Genomic DNA, 16953 nt, shown 5'->3' with positions numbered 1-16953 from the left:
TGTGATCGGTACGGTAAGAGCGCGAATTTAAAATATTGCCCAGAGACCGTGTTCGCTGTTAATGCGCTCACCGGGAAGAATGTCTGATGTTTTATCAATATACCGATAGGTCTTTTTTAAATAAACTGAAAGAAAAAGAATGCTGCAAAGTGTGGTTTTTGGCGCTTTGATTTTGTTTCCGCTTGTACTTAAAATTCAGAAAATCCCATTAAAGGTCCGAAATTAAATGGACTGGATGAGGTAAAGCGTACAATTGTAAGCTTAAAGTTAAACTAATTCATAAGTCTACACATTGCCCTTTGTAACAGTCCCGGTTTAGTCTATATTGGCGGGCTTTCCGAGTTTGAAAGAAAGCGGTTGATGATTTGGCGCCGGGATTTTCCCGCCTTCTCCCCGGGCCCTCTCCGGATTGGTGAGGGAAGCAGATATCTGATTGGGAATGGAAACGACATTAGGAGATACCGAACAATGTGACCAATCAGCAATGGCCGCACCCCCATTCCTCCCGAAGGTATAAGAGGGCGGGATGGGGCCACATTGCAGCATTCTCTGTGAAAGTGCTTGCGAGGTTGTGGCAATGTCTGGGAGAGGAAAGGGCAGTGGAGGGAAAGCTCGTTCGAAGGCCAAGTCCCGGTCGTCCCGGGCTGGCCTGCAGTTCCCGGTGGGCCGTGTTTACAGGCTCCTGAGAAAGGGTAACTATGCTGAGCGTGTGGGTGCCGGAGCGCCGGTCTATCTGGCTGCGGTGCTCGAGTACCTGACGGCTGAAATCCTCGAGCTGGCCGGTAACGCGGCCCGGGACAACAAGAAGACCCGCATCATCCCCAGGCACCTCCAACTGGCCGTGCGCAACGACGAGGAGCTCAACAAGCTGCTGGGAGGGGTGACCATCGCTCAGGGCGGGGTGCTGCCTAATATCCAGGCCGTGCTGCTGCCCAAGAAAACCGCCGCAGGGGGCTCCGCGAAAAAGTGAAGAGGCCGTTCTTGAATTTGCAAACACAAAGGCTCTTTTAAGAGCCACCCACAACATCAGTGAAAAGCAGCTAGACCGTCACTGCTGGCTAATTAATTTGCATTTTATGTGGAAACACAGGCCTCTAAATGAGCAAAAATAATCGCTTTTGCTTTCTCCTTAACACGGATAACACCAGAACAGCTGCCGGACGGTTCGAATAAAGTTGGAGGTTTTGCTACAGGGACAGCGACTTTAAACAGTGACTCAAAGGGGCATCCCCGTCAATACGCTGACAGGGAAATAGAGACATGGAATAGCTCCGCGCCAGAAAGAGGCCATTCGGGACTGAACCGACCCTCCCTCAGTGGGTCGAAGAAATAGTCTAGTGGGAGATTGGGTATGGGCAAAGTGTCGAGTGCACGAACAAAAAGATAAAAATCGTTTGTGTGTTGTGGTGGGTTTTGAAATTGGCGATTATTTTCCACCATCCTCCTCCGCCAAGTTCCGTTACAGCTGGGGAAACGCCAAGGGAAGCAATTCGCACACACAGGCGTTTCAATTGGAAGTGTATAAATTATAAAACGTGGTGCGCAGTACTTGAATTTGTTGCGATTACTGAAAATGTATAAATCTGATTGCCCCGAGTTGCGTCTTGTCTTTAATATGAATTAATGCATCTCAGACACATTCAGTATCTTCAAGAGCTGTTGCATTGAGACATCAATTAGCATTAACGAAAGTCCATAGTGCCTGATGATTGCTGCTCTCTCAGGATAGTGTAGTGGCTCTGAAAAGAGCCGTTGTTGCTCGGGGTAAGTGTGGAGGGCCGGGGCCGCTCCTTTTAGGCGCGCTCCCCACGGATACGGCGGGCCAGCTGGATGTCTTTGGGCATGATGGTGACCCGCTTGGCGTGGATGGCACACAGGTTGGTGTCCTCAAACAGCCCCACCAGGTAAGCCTCGCTAGCCTCCTGCAGGGCCATCACGGCCGAGCTCTGGAAGCGCAGGTCGGTCTTGAAGTCCTGAGCGATCTCCCGCACCAGGCGCTGGAACGGCAGTTTGCGGATCAGCAGCTCGGTGGATTTCTGGTAGCGGCGGATCTCCCGCAGAGCCACCGTGCCGGGCCTGTAGCGATGAGGCTTCTTCACTCCGCCCGTGGCCGGAGCGCTCTTGCGGGCCGCTTTGGTCGCCAGCTGCTTGCGGGGAGCTTTCCCTCCGGTGGATTTGCGCGCTGTCTGCTTGGTTCTGGCCATTCTCTCTGTAATACACACAGGCCGCTGCTATCAATGATGATCCTGCTGCGGCGCTGCCTATTTAAGGGAATGGAGAGCCCGCCCGAGAGCTGGGATTGGATACAGCCCCGTCCCTCAACCCCCTGAGAAACCGCCGCTGAAGGACAGAAAAGGCAGCAAAATAATTGGTGGAGGCTGATTGGTTAAGTTGAAATGACAGTTGGTCAATTTCAAATCGCCCGCCGATTTCAGCCTGAACTGAAGTAATTTTAAAACGAGAAGTCCCATGCGTCTGCAACTAAGGTTATATCTCATGCGTTACAAAATTTTCTTGTGAACCGAACTTGCAGTCAGCGCGGAGAGGGCTCTGAATCTTTTCCTGTATCTCTGACAGGCAGTTCGAATGAACTCGCCATTAAAACATCGGCACGGCTACCAGAATCAAATCTGAACAAAGTATCATTCCTGGAAGCGTCAATGAAGTACAAACACTGCAACATGCAATTAGCGCCTGGGCCCAAAATTACGGACAGAGCAAATTATTATTCATGGTATGGGCAACTGGTAGTATTACTGATAGACTGGTATTCACAAGAAAGGGCATAACCAGCTGCAGAACAGTATCGTCTCGAAAGGCCGTGAAGCCTCTATCTGTAGTGCAGGGATACCTTGGTTATAAAACACTTTACTGCAGACAGTATAATTTCTCCTGCAACGCGGGGCACGAAGTTAGTATCTTTCCTTAAAGGATTGGTTCAAAATTAAAAGTCGCTGCAACAGCCCTATGTGTTGCCTTTCCCCGTCCTCAGGTCTCCGCTCTCAATCGGAGGGTTTGGGTGGCTCTGAAAAGAGCCTTTGGGTTCGCTGGAAAAGGGACGAGTTGCTCAGCCGCCGAATCCATAGAGAGTGCGGCCCTGGCGTTTCAGAGCGTACACCACGTCCATGGCAGTGACCGTCTTGCGCTTGGCGTGCTCAGTGTAGGTCACCGCATCCCTGATCACATTCTCCAGGAAAACCTTCAGCACCCCGCGGGTCTCCTCGTAGATCAAGCCCGAGATGCGCTTGACCCCGCCACGGCGAGCCAGGCGCCGGATGGCTGGTTTCGTGATGCCCTGGATGTTATCACGGAGCACTTTGCGGTGCCGCTTCGCCCCGCCTTTTCCCAGGCCTTTGCCTCCTTTGCCTCTCCCAGACATCACGCTTCTTCACTGCAATCGCTGCCGAGTGAGAGCCGAGCTGCCTCACCTTCCTTCTTTATACAGCCCGCCCCGACCTGACTGAGAAAGAGCTGACAGAGAGTGAGAGGCGGCCCGGGCAGGAAACTGAGTGACAGACAGAGAAATGTCCAGCTCCGCCTCCAGCTAACTCCCGCCCCTCACTGGATCTGGAACTCAACCTTTTCTCCACAAGGGCAGTGAACACAAGGCCCGGCAGAAAGCCTGCAGACTCAAGCTTCATGTTCGAAGATAATAAAACCTGGAACTTTTAAAAGCAGTTGTGATACAATTAAACGCCCATGTGCCGGCCTTTCTTTCAGAAGACAGAATGTCAGCTTCCATTTCAAAGACAGTATCAGTTTCCATTGCTCCAGCAGAATCAGACAAAATAATTTCTTGAGGGCTGTGTTGTGAAGCAGGGTTTCTGCGCCAGTGTTACTCTCTCCCTGAATGTGTAAAAAAGAAACGGCCAGGAACTGAAACTGACTTTTCCACAGCCATAATAACAAAGTGTGGTGCTGGATGAACACAGCTGGCCAAGCAGCATCTTAGGAGCACAAAAGCTGATATTTCGGGCCGAGACTCTTCATCCAGCCAATATCACTTTCCACAGCCATATCACATTCCTCAGTGACTGCCTCCGGCTCAGACTCACACCACGTGGATTCCAACTCAAGTTTCATCCCTCATGTTTTGAATCCTCCCAGGATCATAGATACCACCATGATGTTCAACATTCTACGGACGGCAGCTCTGGCCACATTCTGAGATCCACCCTCAATGTGATGCGGCGGCACATGCATACTCTCAACCTCTCTCTCCAACAGCATCGTAACACACTGCCTCAGGGCTGTACCAGTCCTCAGTTCCACTTCATCCTCCGGCTCATTCGTCAGACTAACAAGGAAATTTTTTGTTTTCTTTTCCGATCAGGCAATCAGGCCCACAAGATGCATCAACTCAAAAATACCCATGGCTGTCTGGAACCTACCTCTCCTTCCCTTCGCTCTGACTCTATCCCCTCCCACAAACACCCCACGTCATGTTGGGTATTGGCCATCCCTCCTAACCTTCTGCTCTCTGATGCTGAACGCTCTGTACTCAGCAAAGGCCTCAGCTTCATCTCTCTGCATCCAGTTCTGAGGAAGGGTCATCGGACCCGAAATGTTCACTTTTTTTCCCCTCCATAGATGCTGCCAAATCTGCTGAGCATTTCCAGTAACTTTGTTTTTGTTCCTGAACTGCAAGTGCACCCGAACTGATGGTCAGTGAAAATGAGAGGGGGGTCCTCACACTGATTCATTGTAGAATGTGCGAGAGGAACTGGGTGTAAATGGAGCCAAGAAAGTGTGCTTTGAGTGATTCAAATTAATTAATGTCTACGTCTCCACTCGGAACCAGGACAGGGACCCTTTGATCCGGGCTCAGCTCTTTCCTGAGAGATATCGGTATCTCTGACAGGAGCCTTTGGGTTCAGATGGTTACATGTTGCACCTATGGGTTCATTTCTTTGCTGCTTTCTTGGTCACTTTCACTTTCGGCTTGGCCTTCGCTTTAGTGAACCTTTCCAATGTTTTCAATTGTATTTGCTCCTCCTGCTCTGACAGTGAACATTACAAAATCAATCCCAGCAGAGATCATCTGTTCTCCACTAAACATAGACACACAGACCATGCAGTTTCTCAGCATGGGGGGATGTAGCTAACCTCTAGTCAAGGTGAGTGTGTGCCTGGGCAGACTTTCTGAGAGGAGAAGGAACAGCGACTGCCCTGCTGTAATCCAGGAGTATTGTTCTCAGGGTCAGTGCAACATGTCCAATTCTGTTCACTATCACGCACATTAACCGATACAATACCAGAGAGATTTGGGATTGTAGTGGGGGTTGTTGTGATGGAACTTGCTGTTAGGGTGGATGGAGGCTATATCAAGTCTGATCAGTGTGTGAGTGTAAAACTGCATCACAGAGACGTGCAGTAAGGCATCCTTTGACTTGGGCCTCAGCATCATTGTATCCTCCACTGTCAACATCCTGGAAGCTACCATGAACCACAAGCTGAACTGGACTCGCCCAATAAATGCAGTGGCTACAAGAGCAGGTCTAAGGCTATGGATACTGCAGCAAGTAATTTACCTCCTGATTTCTCAAACCTGTCCAAAATCTCCAACATTTCAGACATGAGAGTAAAGGCTTCCCCTCTACAGCCCCCATTACCTCTGTTAGTGCCGCTCCAACTGCACACGGCAAGCGAGATACTATCCATGAAAAAGCTGCTCCTGTTAAATTGGCACCACATTCACAAACATCCACTCTCTCAAACATAAAATTAGACAGCACCTTCCAAACCCACAACTACTTCCATCTTGAAAGACAAGCAGCAGGTTCATGGGAACAGCACGATCTGCAAGATCTTCTCCAGGCCACTCACCATCCTGACTTGGAAATATATTGGCCATTCAGCCTGTGTCAATCGGTGAAAATCCTGCAATTCCCTTCCTAATGGCAATGTGGATCGACCTACAGCTCAGAGATTGCAATGGTTCAGGAAGACAGTTCACTACCACCTTCTCACGGCCATTTCAGGAGGGCCAATCAATGCTCAGATCAGTCAGTGATGCCCACATCTGGCATTTTTTTTTCTTTGAAAAGTCTGCATTGTTCTTGCCCAATAACAAAGACTGTCCAAATTCTCTTAAAACACCCAGTTGTGAAACAAAGCATAGACTGGCTCATCATTTTGAAGAGCATCTATGTACTGCTTGCAAAAAAGACCTTGAAATTCCTGTTGCCTGACACTTTAATGCACCACCTCGTTCCCAGTCCAACATCTCTGTCTCTGTCTTGCTGCAGAGTTCCATTGAAGCTCAACACAAGCTAGAAGAACAACACCTCATCTTCCACTTGGGGACCCTGCAGCCCTCCGGACTCAATATCGAGATGAATAATTTTTGTGCATAAACTCTACCCCTCACAAGGCCTTGTTACCACATACCCTGCCATTATCCACCACCTACTGTCAGTCACTAATAGTCCCCATTAACTACGATTCAATCTCCCCGCCTGATCGTCATCAACTCTGTTCAACTGTTCTTCTTTCTGTTCGGCTCTATGCTATCATTTATTCCAAACCCCATCACACTCTCATTTTGTTTCTGCATATAAACTGACGTTTCCCCGGCCACCATCAATTCTGCAGAAAGGTCACTGAATCCAGAATATCAATTTTGTTTCTTTTTCCTTCGAAGATGCTGCCACACACAAAACCCCTCCAGGCCATTTGGTCCAACAAGTCCCCATCGGCCCTCTGAAGAGCACCCTACCCAGACCTATTCCCCTATCCTTTATTTCTCGTGCATAACCCAACTAACCCAAACATCCCTGGGCACCACGGGCAATTTAGCAGAGCCAACCCACCTAGCTTGCACACTTTGGACTGCGGGAGGAAACAGGAGCATTCAAAATTATGTTCGAACTTTTATTTATTATGAAAACAGTCAGGGAGGTGACATGAGCAGAACAAAACATTGGTATATAGTTCACAATTAGGAGCCTAATCTGCAGCACACATCATAGAATCATCATTGAATCCCTACAATGTGGAAACAGACAATTCAGACCAACTAAAAGCCCACACCGACCCTCTGAACAGCATCCTCTCCCAGGCCCATTGCACCGCCCTTTCCCCGCAACCCTGCATTTCCCTTTGTCACATGCATGAGGCCCTCTCCCCCAGCGCTGCCATTGAGGGGCATTTACTCAGTGAGTGGAAGAGGTTTGTTTGAAACAGACCGCAATGGAGAGACCAGCGCCCAGGGAAGCGAGGGAGCAGCAGTCTCCTTCCGGCAGCGCATCAAGATGTGAGTCTGGGACACAGAGGGGGGCCCCGAGACCGGCATTGATTCGGGCTCAGTTCAGGGAGAACCGGGGGCTGTTGGGAAGAGGCCGAGCGGGGCAGGAACTGGTCCCGGAACTTGGAGAGAGAGAGCGGCCTGGGGGCGGGGAGAGAGAGGCCTTTCTCGGGCTGTGTGTGGGCCTGCTGAGGGAGACACAGCGGCAAGAAGCTGCTGGGGGTCAGTCTTGTGTTTTTTTTATCCTCTCAGCACTGATGGAAATTTATCGATTAGCTTCTGTTTCACGCTGTTTTTAGATATTGTGCCGTGAACAGTGGAAATATTGCCAGACTTTCTGTATAACAAGGCGTAAAACTGGATGAACACAGCAGGCCAAGCTGCTTGTCCTGCTATGTTCGTCCAGCTCTACGCCTTGTTATTCTCAGATTCTCCAGCGTCCGCTGTTCCTATTATCTCACATTTTCAGGATTTTACAAGAAGCGTGTATTCTCTCTTCCTCCAGGCAAATACTTGAAGGACCTGGATGTTGTCATATTTACTCGGTAGAAAGCCATGTGTGACTAGCTGCTTCTAACAATCAGCAAATATGTAGCCCATTGACATTGACACCGGTTTTGAAGATGGATAGACTGAACGGTCATTTGGAACAGACACTCGGGAACAGCATTAAATCTGCACTGACTAAGGGCATTTTCAAACTTCCAATCAAGACAAACAAATAGATCATGCTGTAACATAGTGGCAACAGCCATACCTCAGTTCAGTGCAGAAATGGGAAGAAACTGCTCACTGAGAGGACAAGAGTTACTAAAATGGATGAAACACGTTTATATGAAGCTTATCAGTAAATGAGAAGGACAGAATTAATTCTCTGTGGAATAATTCTGACCCTCTCACTCACACACACACACTCTCACTGTCCAAAGGTGCATGTTGCAATGTGGAACAACCAAACGTTCTGTATACGCTGCAAATCAAAGAAAATGGTACATTCAAAGTGATCTCCCCAAACAACCTCAAGTTATAGAAGTCTGCAGCACAGAAAAAGGCCCTTCAGCCCTTTGGGTCTGCACCAATGAAAAACAGCTGACAACACGAAACCCAATCAGTCAGCATTCTATTTCCACAAATGTATCGAGGCCGCAGAGGAACTGCTGTCCTCACCCTTATCACAACATTATTCTCCATTCCTTCACCTTACAGGATTTAACATTACTTTTAATTTTTCCTTCAGTCCAACAAGAAACATTGTACATCTCCTTTCATTTTGTTTCCAAATTTCTACGAAGGGTTTGAAGTTACTATCGAATTTCCCTAGTACACTCATGTTAGTTTCCATGTTCTTCTCTGTTGGACGCCAGTCACATGAGCAAAATTTGGAATACACGTTCAGACCAGGGACTGACCAATCTAGAATAAATGCACAATCAGAGACTGACAAAGGGAGAAATACCTTCACTTATAGGCCCTGACACTGAGGGTATTAGATGAAGACTCATTCATGTTGAGCAGTAGAGATTAGAAAAATCAAACGCACTCCTGCAACATCTGAAAGTGATGTGTTCATTTTAAAAAGATACTCCTGCACTGTGAAATACAATGACAAATAATGAGAAGCAGATTGACAGATAATACCAGGAACCGAATAAAGTACTGATGAAAACTCACTTCATCCATGCTCACACTCAGGTCAAGAGACTGAGAAAGAGTGGACATGTTTCTGCAAGAGTCAATGTATGAAAAAGCTGTTTTACAGTACATGAATCACACCTTATGAGGAGTATCAGATCATGACATGCAGAGCTAGAAACACAAGGAGACATACAGAAACAGTCAGTGTGACATGAATCAGTAACAGTCTTTAAAGATATATTGACGAGGAGCATGCAAGAAAACTCGCTCACAGCCAGTCATTGAATGATGAAAGGAAAATAATGAAATTTAGCCTTACACAGATTTCCAGATATTGACAAATGTAAACTGATGCACAAACTCACCAATCACAACAGAGAGGAGATTTGGTGTTCGATGTTTGTTTGCTACATTGTATAGTTATGATTGACAAAGTCCACTGTGCTCTCAAATTTGAAAAAAAAAACTGAGATTGAATGCAATGAAATTAAGCCTCATGGTAAGGACAAATGTCAATGCAAAATTAATCCCTCAATCACACAGGTTCAGTGAATATCTGCAGAGTTTATGCTGCATTCAGATACAAAACCACAAATGAACATGAAAGGAGAATGAAATCCATCAACTGTACGTGAGACTGTTGCAGACATCGCAAAGCTGGCACTACAGCTATTCAAAGGCTGATAACGACAGAATTAATGTCAAGTTGGCACTACCAGATAGACACTAGGAGTGAGTGGAAGAAGCTCACATTCTCACCAACTACTGGAAACTAGTATGCAGAATAGAATGTCCCAGTGCAAGCACAATGGGCAGAATGGTCTACTTCTGCACTGCACCTCATCCTGATTCTGATCCTGGTGATGAAGAAATGACATTCTATTGTACAGAGTATTAGTATAAAAATATAATGTAGAAATAGAAAGACAGGTGCAGAACATAACTCTCTTTAATGAAAGAGTACTAAAAATGTCCAACAGAAAATGAATCTAAATATCTAAATGATACTACAGAAACCAGAAAAAAGATCCGTACTGACACACAGAGCCAGCATTCAGTACGCGCGGTATAGAAAACCCACACTCAGCACGCAAACTAGAAAACGTGTTACTGATTCAGAATAGTTCTCAGAGGAAAGCAGCCCCACTTCTATGAACCCTCCTAGAACCTGCCAACTGACAGTGAATGCAGAAGTCACAAAATGCAGAAGAGATTCATACCCTGTCTGGACATATCTCTCAGTCAAAGAGAAAGTTACTGGTTGCCAGAGAATCAAGGCACATTGATACACAACAGTAAAAACTGACAGGTACAGATTGATATCTACGACGACTCGTTGACATTCCAGAAACAGACAAAAGAAAGCTGATGTTAAAACTCACATTCACATGGCGGGAACTGATGGGTACAGACTTATCATGACATTCGTATTCAAACAGCAGAAACTGACAGGCACGGACTGATCATTTTCCTTGCCCATTTACAGAGCATAAACTGGCTGGGAGAGAATGATAAATTCATTTCCACATTCAAAACCCAGAAACTGACAGGCACAGGTTGATAATTGATAACTAATAACTCTCAGATACACAGAGCTGCAACTGACAGCGACAGGTGGAGAAATGTGCTCACACATTTATGTTGCAGATACTGACATGAAGAATATTATTATTACATACAAATTCACAGCGTAATAACTGACAGGTACACATTGATAAATGCATTTACACATTCGAAGCTAGAAACTGACAGGTTGAGGTTGATGGGTAAAATCACACATTCACAGGCCAGATTGATTGATAATAACAGTCTCAGTTTAAAATAGCATGAACTGACAGGGACAGATTGGCAACTTGCCTCACCTGTTCACAGAGCAGAAACTGACAGGTATAGATCGATAACTACACTCATCTACTGCCGTAGGTACAGATCGATAATGTCATGCACATATTCACGTAGAAGAAACTGACAGGTATTCACCGAGGGACATATTCACCAAGCAGAAGTTGACTGGTGCAGACTGATAACGACCCAAATGTATTCACACAGCAGTCTGCCAGGGACAGATTGATTGCTAAACTCACATATTGACAGAGCAGAAACTGACAGGCTGTGATTGACAATGAAAATCTCATTGTCATAGCTGAAATTGACAGGTATAGATTAATAACTACATCCTGACATTCACACAGAAAAACAGACTGCACAGAATGATAAATTCATTCACACATTTACAAACCAGAAACTGACAACTGCAAAATAATAACTATATTACATATTCACACAGCAGAAACTGACGTGGACAACAGAGAGGATAATTGGAAGATGCAAAATGATACAGATGGTTTGGTGGAGTGGGCAGGAAAGTGGCAGAGGGAGTTCAGCTCTGATCGAGGTAATGCAGTTTGGGAAGGTCACACAGTAAATGAGAATATGTAATAAATGGGAATATATTGAGAAGGGTACATGAAATGAGAGATCTTGGCGTGTAAGTGTACAGGTCCCTAAAGGTATTGGTACACGTATTTAGGGTTGTTAACAAGGCATGTGGAATGCTCCCCTTCATTCGTCATGGTGTGGAATACAAAAGTAGGCATGTAATGATGAAACAATATGAGACAGTGGTGAGGCCACAACTGGAGTATTGTGTGCAGTTCTGGTCACCACATTACAGGAAGGATGTAATTGCTGTGGAGGGGGTGGAGAGGAGAGTTACCAGAATGTTGCCAGGGCTGAAGAATTGCAGCTGCAAGGAGATATTAGAGGGTTTGGGGTCATATTCCTTGGAACAGAGGAGGCTGAGATGTGCCATGATTAACGAAAACTAACTTGTGAGAGGGAGAGGTAGAGTAGATAGGAGGAACCTGTTTCCCTTGGCAGAGAGCTCAAAAACCAGACTGAAGCAAAGTAGCTGAAGGATCAAACGATATGTGAGGAAAAATGCTTCTTATGCAGAGGGTGTTGGGTATCTGGAATTTGTTGCCTGAATTAGGAGTGGAATCAGAGGCTGTAAACTTGTTTAAAGATAAATTACCTGGATCTGCACCTGAAGTGCTGTAAGCTGCAGTGTTACAAGCAGTCTGCAGGAAGCGGAGGGACATCTGGGGGCATCATTGGGTCAGCAAGGACAAGATGGTGTAAATCGTCCCTTCTGTGCTGTAACATTTTTACGGTTCTATCGTTACCAACTCATCCCTGTCAGTCTCTGCTGTGTGACTATGTAAATGAATTTACCAGTCACTGACAGGAACAGGTTGACTGGGCTGTGTACATCACCTGTAGTTTTCTTACAGCGCTGGACAGTACAGTTGCCATATCAGGTCATTGTGCAGCCAGGCAATGATGATTTCAATGGTGCATTTATTGAAGTTGGTGACGGTCCTTCTGGACATGACAAATTTCCTGAGCCGCCTGAGGAAGAAGAGGCCTTGTGCCTTTTAACTGTTACATCTACGTGCGATGTCCAGGGCGGGTTGTTGGTTATTGTCACTCCAAGGAACTTGGTACTCTCCAACCTCTCAACCTCAGTTCAAGTGATGTATATGGGCAGCAGTTTTCCTCCTTTCTTTCTGAAGTCAATGATCAGTTCTTCAGTTTTTCCGACATTGAGAGAGCAGTTGCCTTTATTGCATCATGTCACCAAGCCCTCTATCTCCCTTCTGGGTTTTGACTCCTCGTAGTTAGACATCCATCCTACTACACTGATGTCATCAGCAAATTTGTTGACGGTGTCCATTTGGAATTTGGCCCCACAGTTTTGAGTGTACATGGAGTACAGTAGGGTGCTGAAGACAAATCGTTGAGGCTGTGGGGGTGGAGGGAGCACTCTAGTGTTGTGTTATTCTACAAGAGATGCAGTCGTCTATCTTTACTGATTACTGTACACGAGTCAGAAAGCTGAGAATCAGGTTGCAGTGGGCCTAGCTGAGATCAAGGTCATGGAGTTTTGAGATCAGTCTGTACAGAACAATGGTGTTGACAGCGGAGATGTAGTCAATGAGCATGAGTTTCACGTAGGTGCCTTTGTCATTCAGATGTTCCACGGGTGAAAGATCTCCTCCAACCCCTTCCATCAGGCAGAAGATACAGAAGCCTAAACACGCGCATGAGCAGGTTCAAGAACAGCTTCTTCCTTACCCTGAGTAGATTGATGAATGGACTCTTTAGCCTCAAATAATGACAATTTAGCTAATGTTGATCTCTCCTAGTGCACACCCTGTCAATGTAACCTGCATGCCTCTGTCTTAAGTCATTTTTATCTGTACCATACTGAACATGATCTGCCAGAAATTCTCATAAACAGAGGTTTTCACTGTATTTCACTGCATGTGATAATAAATCTGTCAAGTTAAAAAGATTAACATAGCATATACTGACAGGTACATATTGATAATTACACTCACACATTCAACAATTGGGAATTGACAGATACAGATTGATAACAAAACGGACATATTCACTTACGTCCATGGAGTTATACAGGTGCTGTTTAGACATAGACATTGAGACATAGAACATTACAGCACAATACAGGCCCTTTACTTTCTAGATCTCACTCAATACGTATAGAGTTTTAAGGAAAAACAGACAAGGGGCTGTCCCTTGTCTGTTTTTCTGAGGGCACGAGTGGAATCAGACCCCTGGATGTGTTCAAATTGCTGGCTTTAAAGAAACAATCCAAATGATTATTGACCCAATGTGGCATTGCTCAGTTTGATATTGCCAGTATTGGCTGATGTTGAGAAACAGGGGCTATCCCTTCTGTCTTCCTCCAGGCAAATATTTGAAGGACCTGGACAATGTAATATTTCCTCAGCACAAAGCCAAGTGTGACCAGTAGCTTTGAACCACCAGGTGTGCTACACTGACAGAGCATAGAAAGCACAGTGACAGCGGATTGAATCAAACACACATTGAACACAATTTTCAGAGAGAAGCATTCAAACCGAGAGTCAAACACCACCGAGGAAACACTAATTTTTTTCTTTTATCTGTATTCTCAACACATATCACCCAGCTCCAAACAATTTCACCATTCACATTGTCAAAAACCTATGAGGATAGAGAGACTGAATCCTCATCTAAAATATACACTCTAGAACTGCATTACTCCTGCATTTAGTAAGGATACTTTGAGTTACAGTCAGTGTGAACAAATTGATGAAACTGTAAGTTTGAACACCCACATGGGAACTGGATATTGAGCACAGATATTGAAACACAAACATTCAATTAGCAGTGACAGAGAAGGATAGAACTAACAATTTGATAAATATTTGTCACATACAACAATTAAACAATGTGAATTCCAAAAGCACATTCTGCACCATAGCCTGACAGAATCATTATTGTTCATGCACACACTTGCTCTCTCTCTCTGTCAAATACACACACAATCCCAACACACCTTCCAACATTTCACAACCATGCAGTTGCATAGACATTGCAAATAATAAAATATGTTACATTTGGAATGATTTTGACTCACAGATCCATTGCCAGAGAAGTCGACAGCATAGAATGAGACACTTCAAATGTTTAAGTCTGTACGGATCAAAAAAAAACTCAATTCTCATCCTATTCAGCCAGCCCGACATGTGCCAGAGCTGCAGAGGAGCTGCCACCCCCACATTCATCGCAATATCTTTCTCCATCTCTTCACCTTTCAGGGGTAGTTTTATTCATAATTGTGTACTTCTTTCAAAATTGTCTCAATTTTCTACAAAGAGCCTGGCATTGCTCCTAGCCCTCCCTAGGATGTACTACAGAAAAATAGCAAGAAATCAGAATGCAATTTGCACAATGAATCAACGTAATCAAGTAGTCACCCTTCAAAACAGTGGAGAAATATAAAAATGGACAAAACTGGTAGCTTTGTGAAACTGCTCATTTTGTTCCAATGCAGAATTGAAGTGTTGATTGTTCAGTAAATGAGTTTGACAGTTTAAATCTTCTGCACTGCATGACAGAAAATAAAATTCCTTTTTCCTTTCCACGTTCCTTTCATAGAACAACACAAGAGTACCACTGATTGCTTGCACCCTCACAGCACGGAGCAGGGTAATGTCCTGTCTACATCAGGAAATAAATTAGCCAATTGTCTTTCTGTACAAGCAACACTGTGGTCAGTCAGCGGCGATGCAGTTGAGTTGTTTATTGCCCTTTCGCTTAGTTGTAAATGGATTCAGTTTACATTGATTACTACTGCAGCAGTATTCAGAAAAGCATATCATTACACACTGAAAACGAAACTAATGGTATTCTGAAAACCAACACTTTGTATCATTCCTCCATGTTAGACAGTACTATACAAGTTACAAAGGCCCATTGTGTTTCATGTTTCCACGCTGTGGAACAGCAAAGAATCCTTTCTGTAGCAGTGTGTTGCCTTTCACTTGCACGTAATTCCCACAGGCACCAACAATTGAAGAACTTTGCTGGTTCCGTTTCACTGCAGGAGACGTGAACTGAGATACAGACTGGCAGCACAAGGGAAAACTCACTCACACACAGCCAGTGGATGCTGAAAGGAAAAGAATGAAATTTGGCCTCACAGTAATTTCCAGATATGAATTGACTCTCAAAATCACTGATCGCAGCTGAGGATGTTGAATTATTACAGTGCCCAGTAGTGACAGATAAATTCTACTACACACTCAACTTCATGCATAATGTATAACCAAACTGAGACTGAAATGCAATGCAATTAAGTGTCATTGAAAAGAGTTTAGTTCCAGAGTTTACTATTCAGACACAAACCACAACTGAACATTGAAGAATGAAATCCCATATCCTGTCTCTGAGGGTGTGGGAAACATATTTAAACTACCACTATTGTCACTGAAAGTCAAGTGCCTGCAGGACTAATGTCAAATTGTCCTTTTCATCTCAACACTGACAATGAGTGGACGAAGGTCTTGTTCCCCACACTTACTGCAGAACTGGTACATAATAGAATGGCCCAGTACAGAGACAATGGGCTGAATAGTCTCTTCTGTGAACATAGAGTAGTACAGCACAGTACAGGCCCTTTGCCCCACGATGTTGTGCGGAACTTTTACCCAAAAGCAAAGGTCTATCTAACCTCCACCACTACCTTATACAATCATCCATATGCCTATCTAACAGCCTCTTAAATGACCCTAATGAGGCTGACTCCACTAACCTCTCCGGCAATGCATTCCACACCGCTACCACTCTCTGAGTAAAGAATCTACCTCTGACGTCTCCCTGATACCTACCTCCTTTCACTTTAAAACTATGTTCCCTCGTAAAAAGCGAACTCCACCCGAGGAAAAAGTCTCTGGCTATCTACTCTATCTCTACCTCTGCTCATTTTGTACACCTCTGTGCTGTACCATATCTGTGATTCTGATTTTGGTGAGAAAGGAGCAGTTATATTAGTGATGCCACAGATCTCAGATTCTCTAACCATATCAGAAATGTGTGATCATGAGTCAGAATCGTTCTCAGAATAAAGCAGTTCCCCTCCTGTTATCACCGCGTGCCTTCAACTTCTCCACCCCCTCACCTACCACACAGACTGACACTGAACTCATAAATCACACAATGCAGAAGAGATTAAGACACAGCCTCAACACCCCAACAATAACTGTCACAGAGTGAATCATACAGTCACGGAGAATATTACTGGCTTTCAGAGAACTAAGCCATTTTGATTCACAAGGAGAAACTGACATGTACAGATTAATAACTAAACCCATTTGTTCATATTGAAGAAGCACACAAACCAATGACAACACATTTGCTACAATGTTAAGGGTTGACTGTAGTTATCAGTCTCTGTTGGTTTCTGACAGTCAGTGATAACTACACTCCTAGTTAAACAGAGCATATACTGACAAGTACAGTCTGATAACTAGACTCTCCTATTCACAGAGCAGAATTTCTCAGACACATATTGGTAACAGCACTCACACATTCACCAAGCAGGAACTGAGAGGTATATTTTGATAAGAACATTTACAAATTGCAAGACAGAAACAGCGAGGCATACATTGCTCACTGTACTCATGCTAACGCAGCAGAAACTGACAGAGACAGGGTAATAT

General features: G+C 44.9%; 3 protein-coding genes across 3 annotated transcripts in view; 1 reads left to right on the top strand and 2 right to left on the bottom strand.

Annotated features, from left to right (window-relative positions):
• The first annotated feature begins 577 nt into the window (after positions 1–577).
• Positions 578–970, top strand: LOC132207303 (late histone H2A.2.2-like). The gene has a single exon (XM_059642511.1). It carries the CDS (start codon positions 578–580, stop codon positions 968–970), a length of 393 nt encoding a protein of 130 aa, XP_059498494.1.
• An 823-nt stretch (positions 971–1793) lies between these two features.
• On the bottom strand, positions 1794–2210 carry LOC132207314 (histone H3). Its single transcript, XM_059642530.1, has one exon. The coding sequence runs from the start codon at positions 2202–2204 to the stop codon at positions 1794–1796; it is 411 nt and encodes a 136-aa protein (XP_059498513.1). The 5' UTR covers positions 2205–2210.
• An 857-nt stretch (positions 2211–3067) lies between these two features.
• Positions 3068–16953, bottom strand: part of LOC132206903 (uncharacterized) — a 205547-nt gene continuing 191661 nt past the window's right edge. Inside the window, exon 4 of the mRNA XM_059642002.1 lies at positions 3068–3383. Coding sequence (XP_059497985.1) covers positions 3068–3383 — 316 coding nt within the window. The remainder of the gene's footprint in view (positions 3384–16953) is intronic.

Source organism: Stegostoma tigrinum, chromosome 44, assembly GCF_030684315.1.
Source record: "Stegostoma tigrinum isolate sSteTig4 chromosome 44, sSteTig4.hap1, whole genome shotgun sequence".
Lineage (NCBI taxonomy): Eukaryota > Metazoa > Chordata > Chondrichthyes > Orectolobiformes > Stegostomatidae > Stegostoma > Stegostoma tigrinum.
The sequence above is the reverse complement of the archived record's forward strand: the minus strand, read 5'-3'. Positions and strand labels throughout refer to the sequence as shown.

What these genes read in the sequence shown, in the direction of transcription:
- LOC132207303 (XM_059642511.1), top strand. Translation starts at nt 578, where the DNA reads ATGTCTGGGAGAGGAAAGGGCAGTGGAGGGAAAGCTCGTTCGAAGGCC.
- LOC132207314 (XM_059642530.1), bottom strand. Translation starts at nt 2,204, where the DNA reads ATGGCCAGAACCAAGCAGACAGCGCGCAAATCCACCGGAGGGAAAGCT.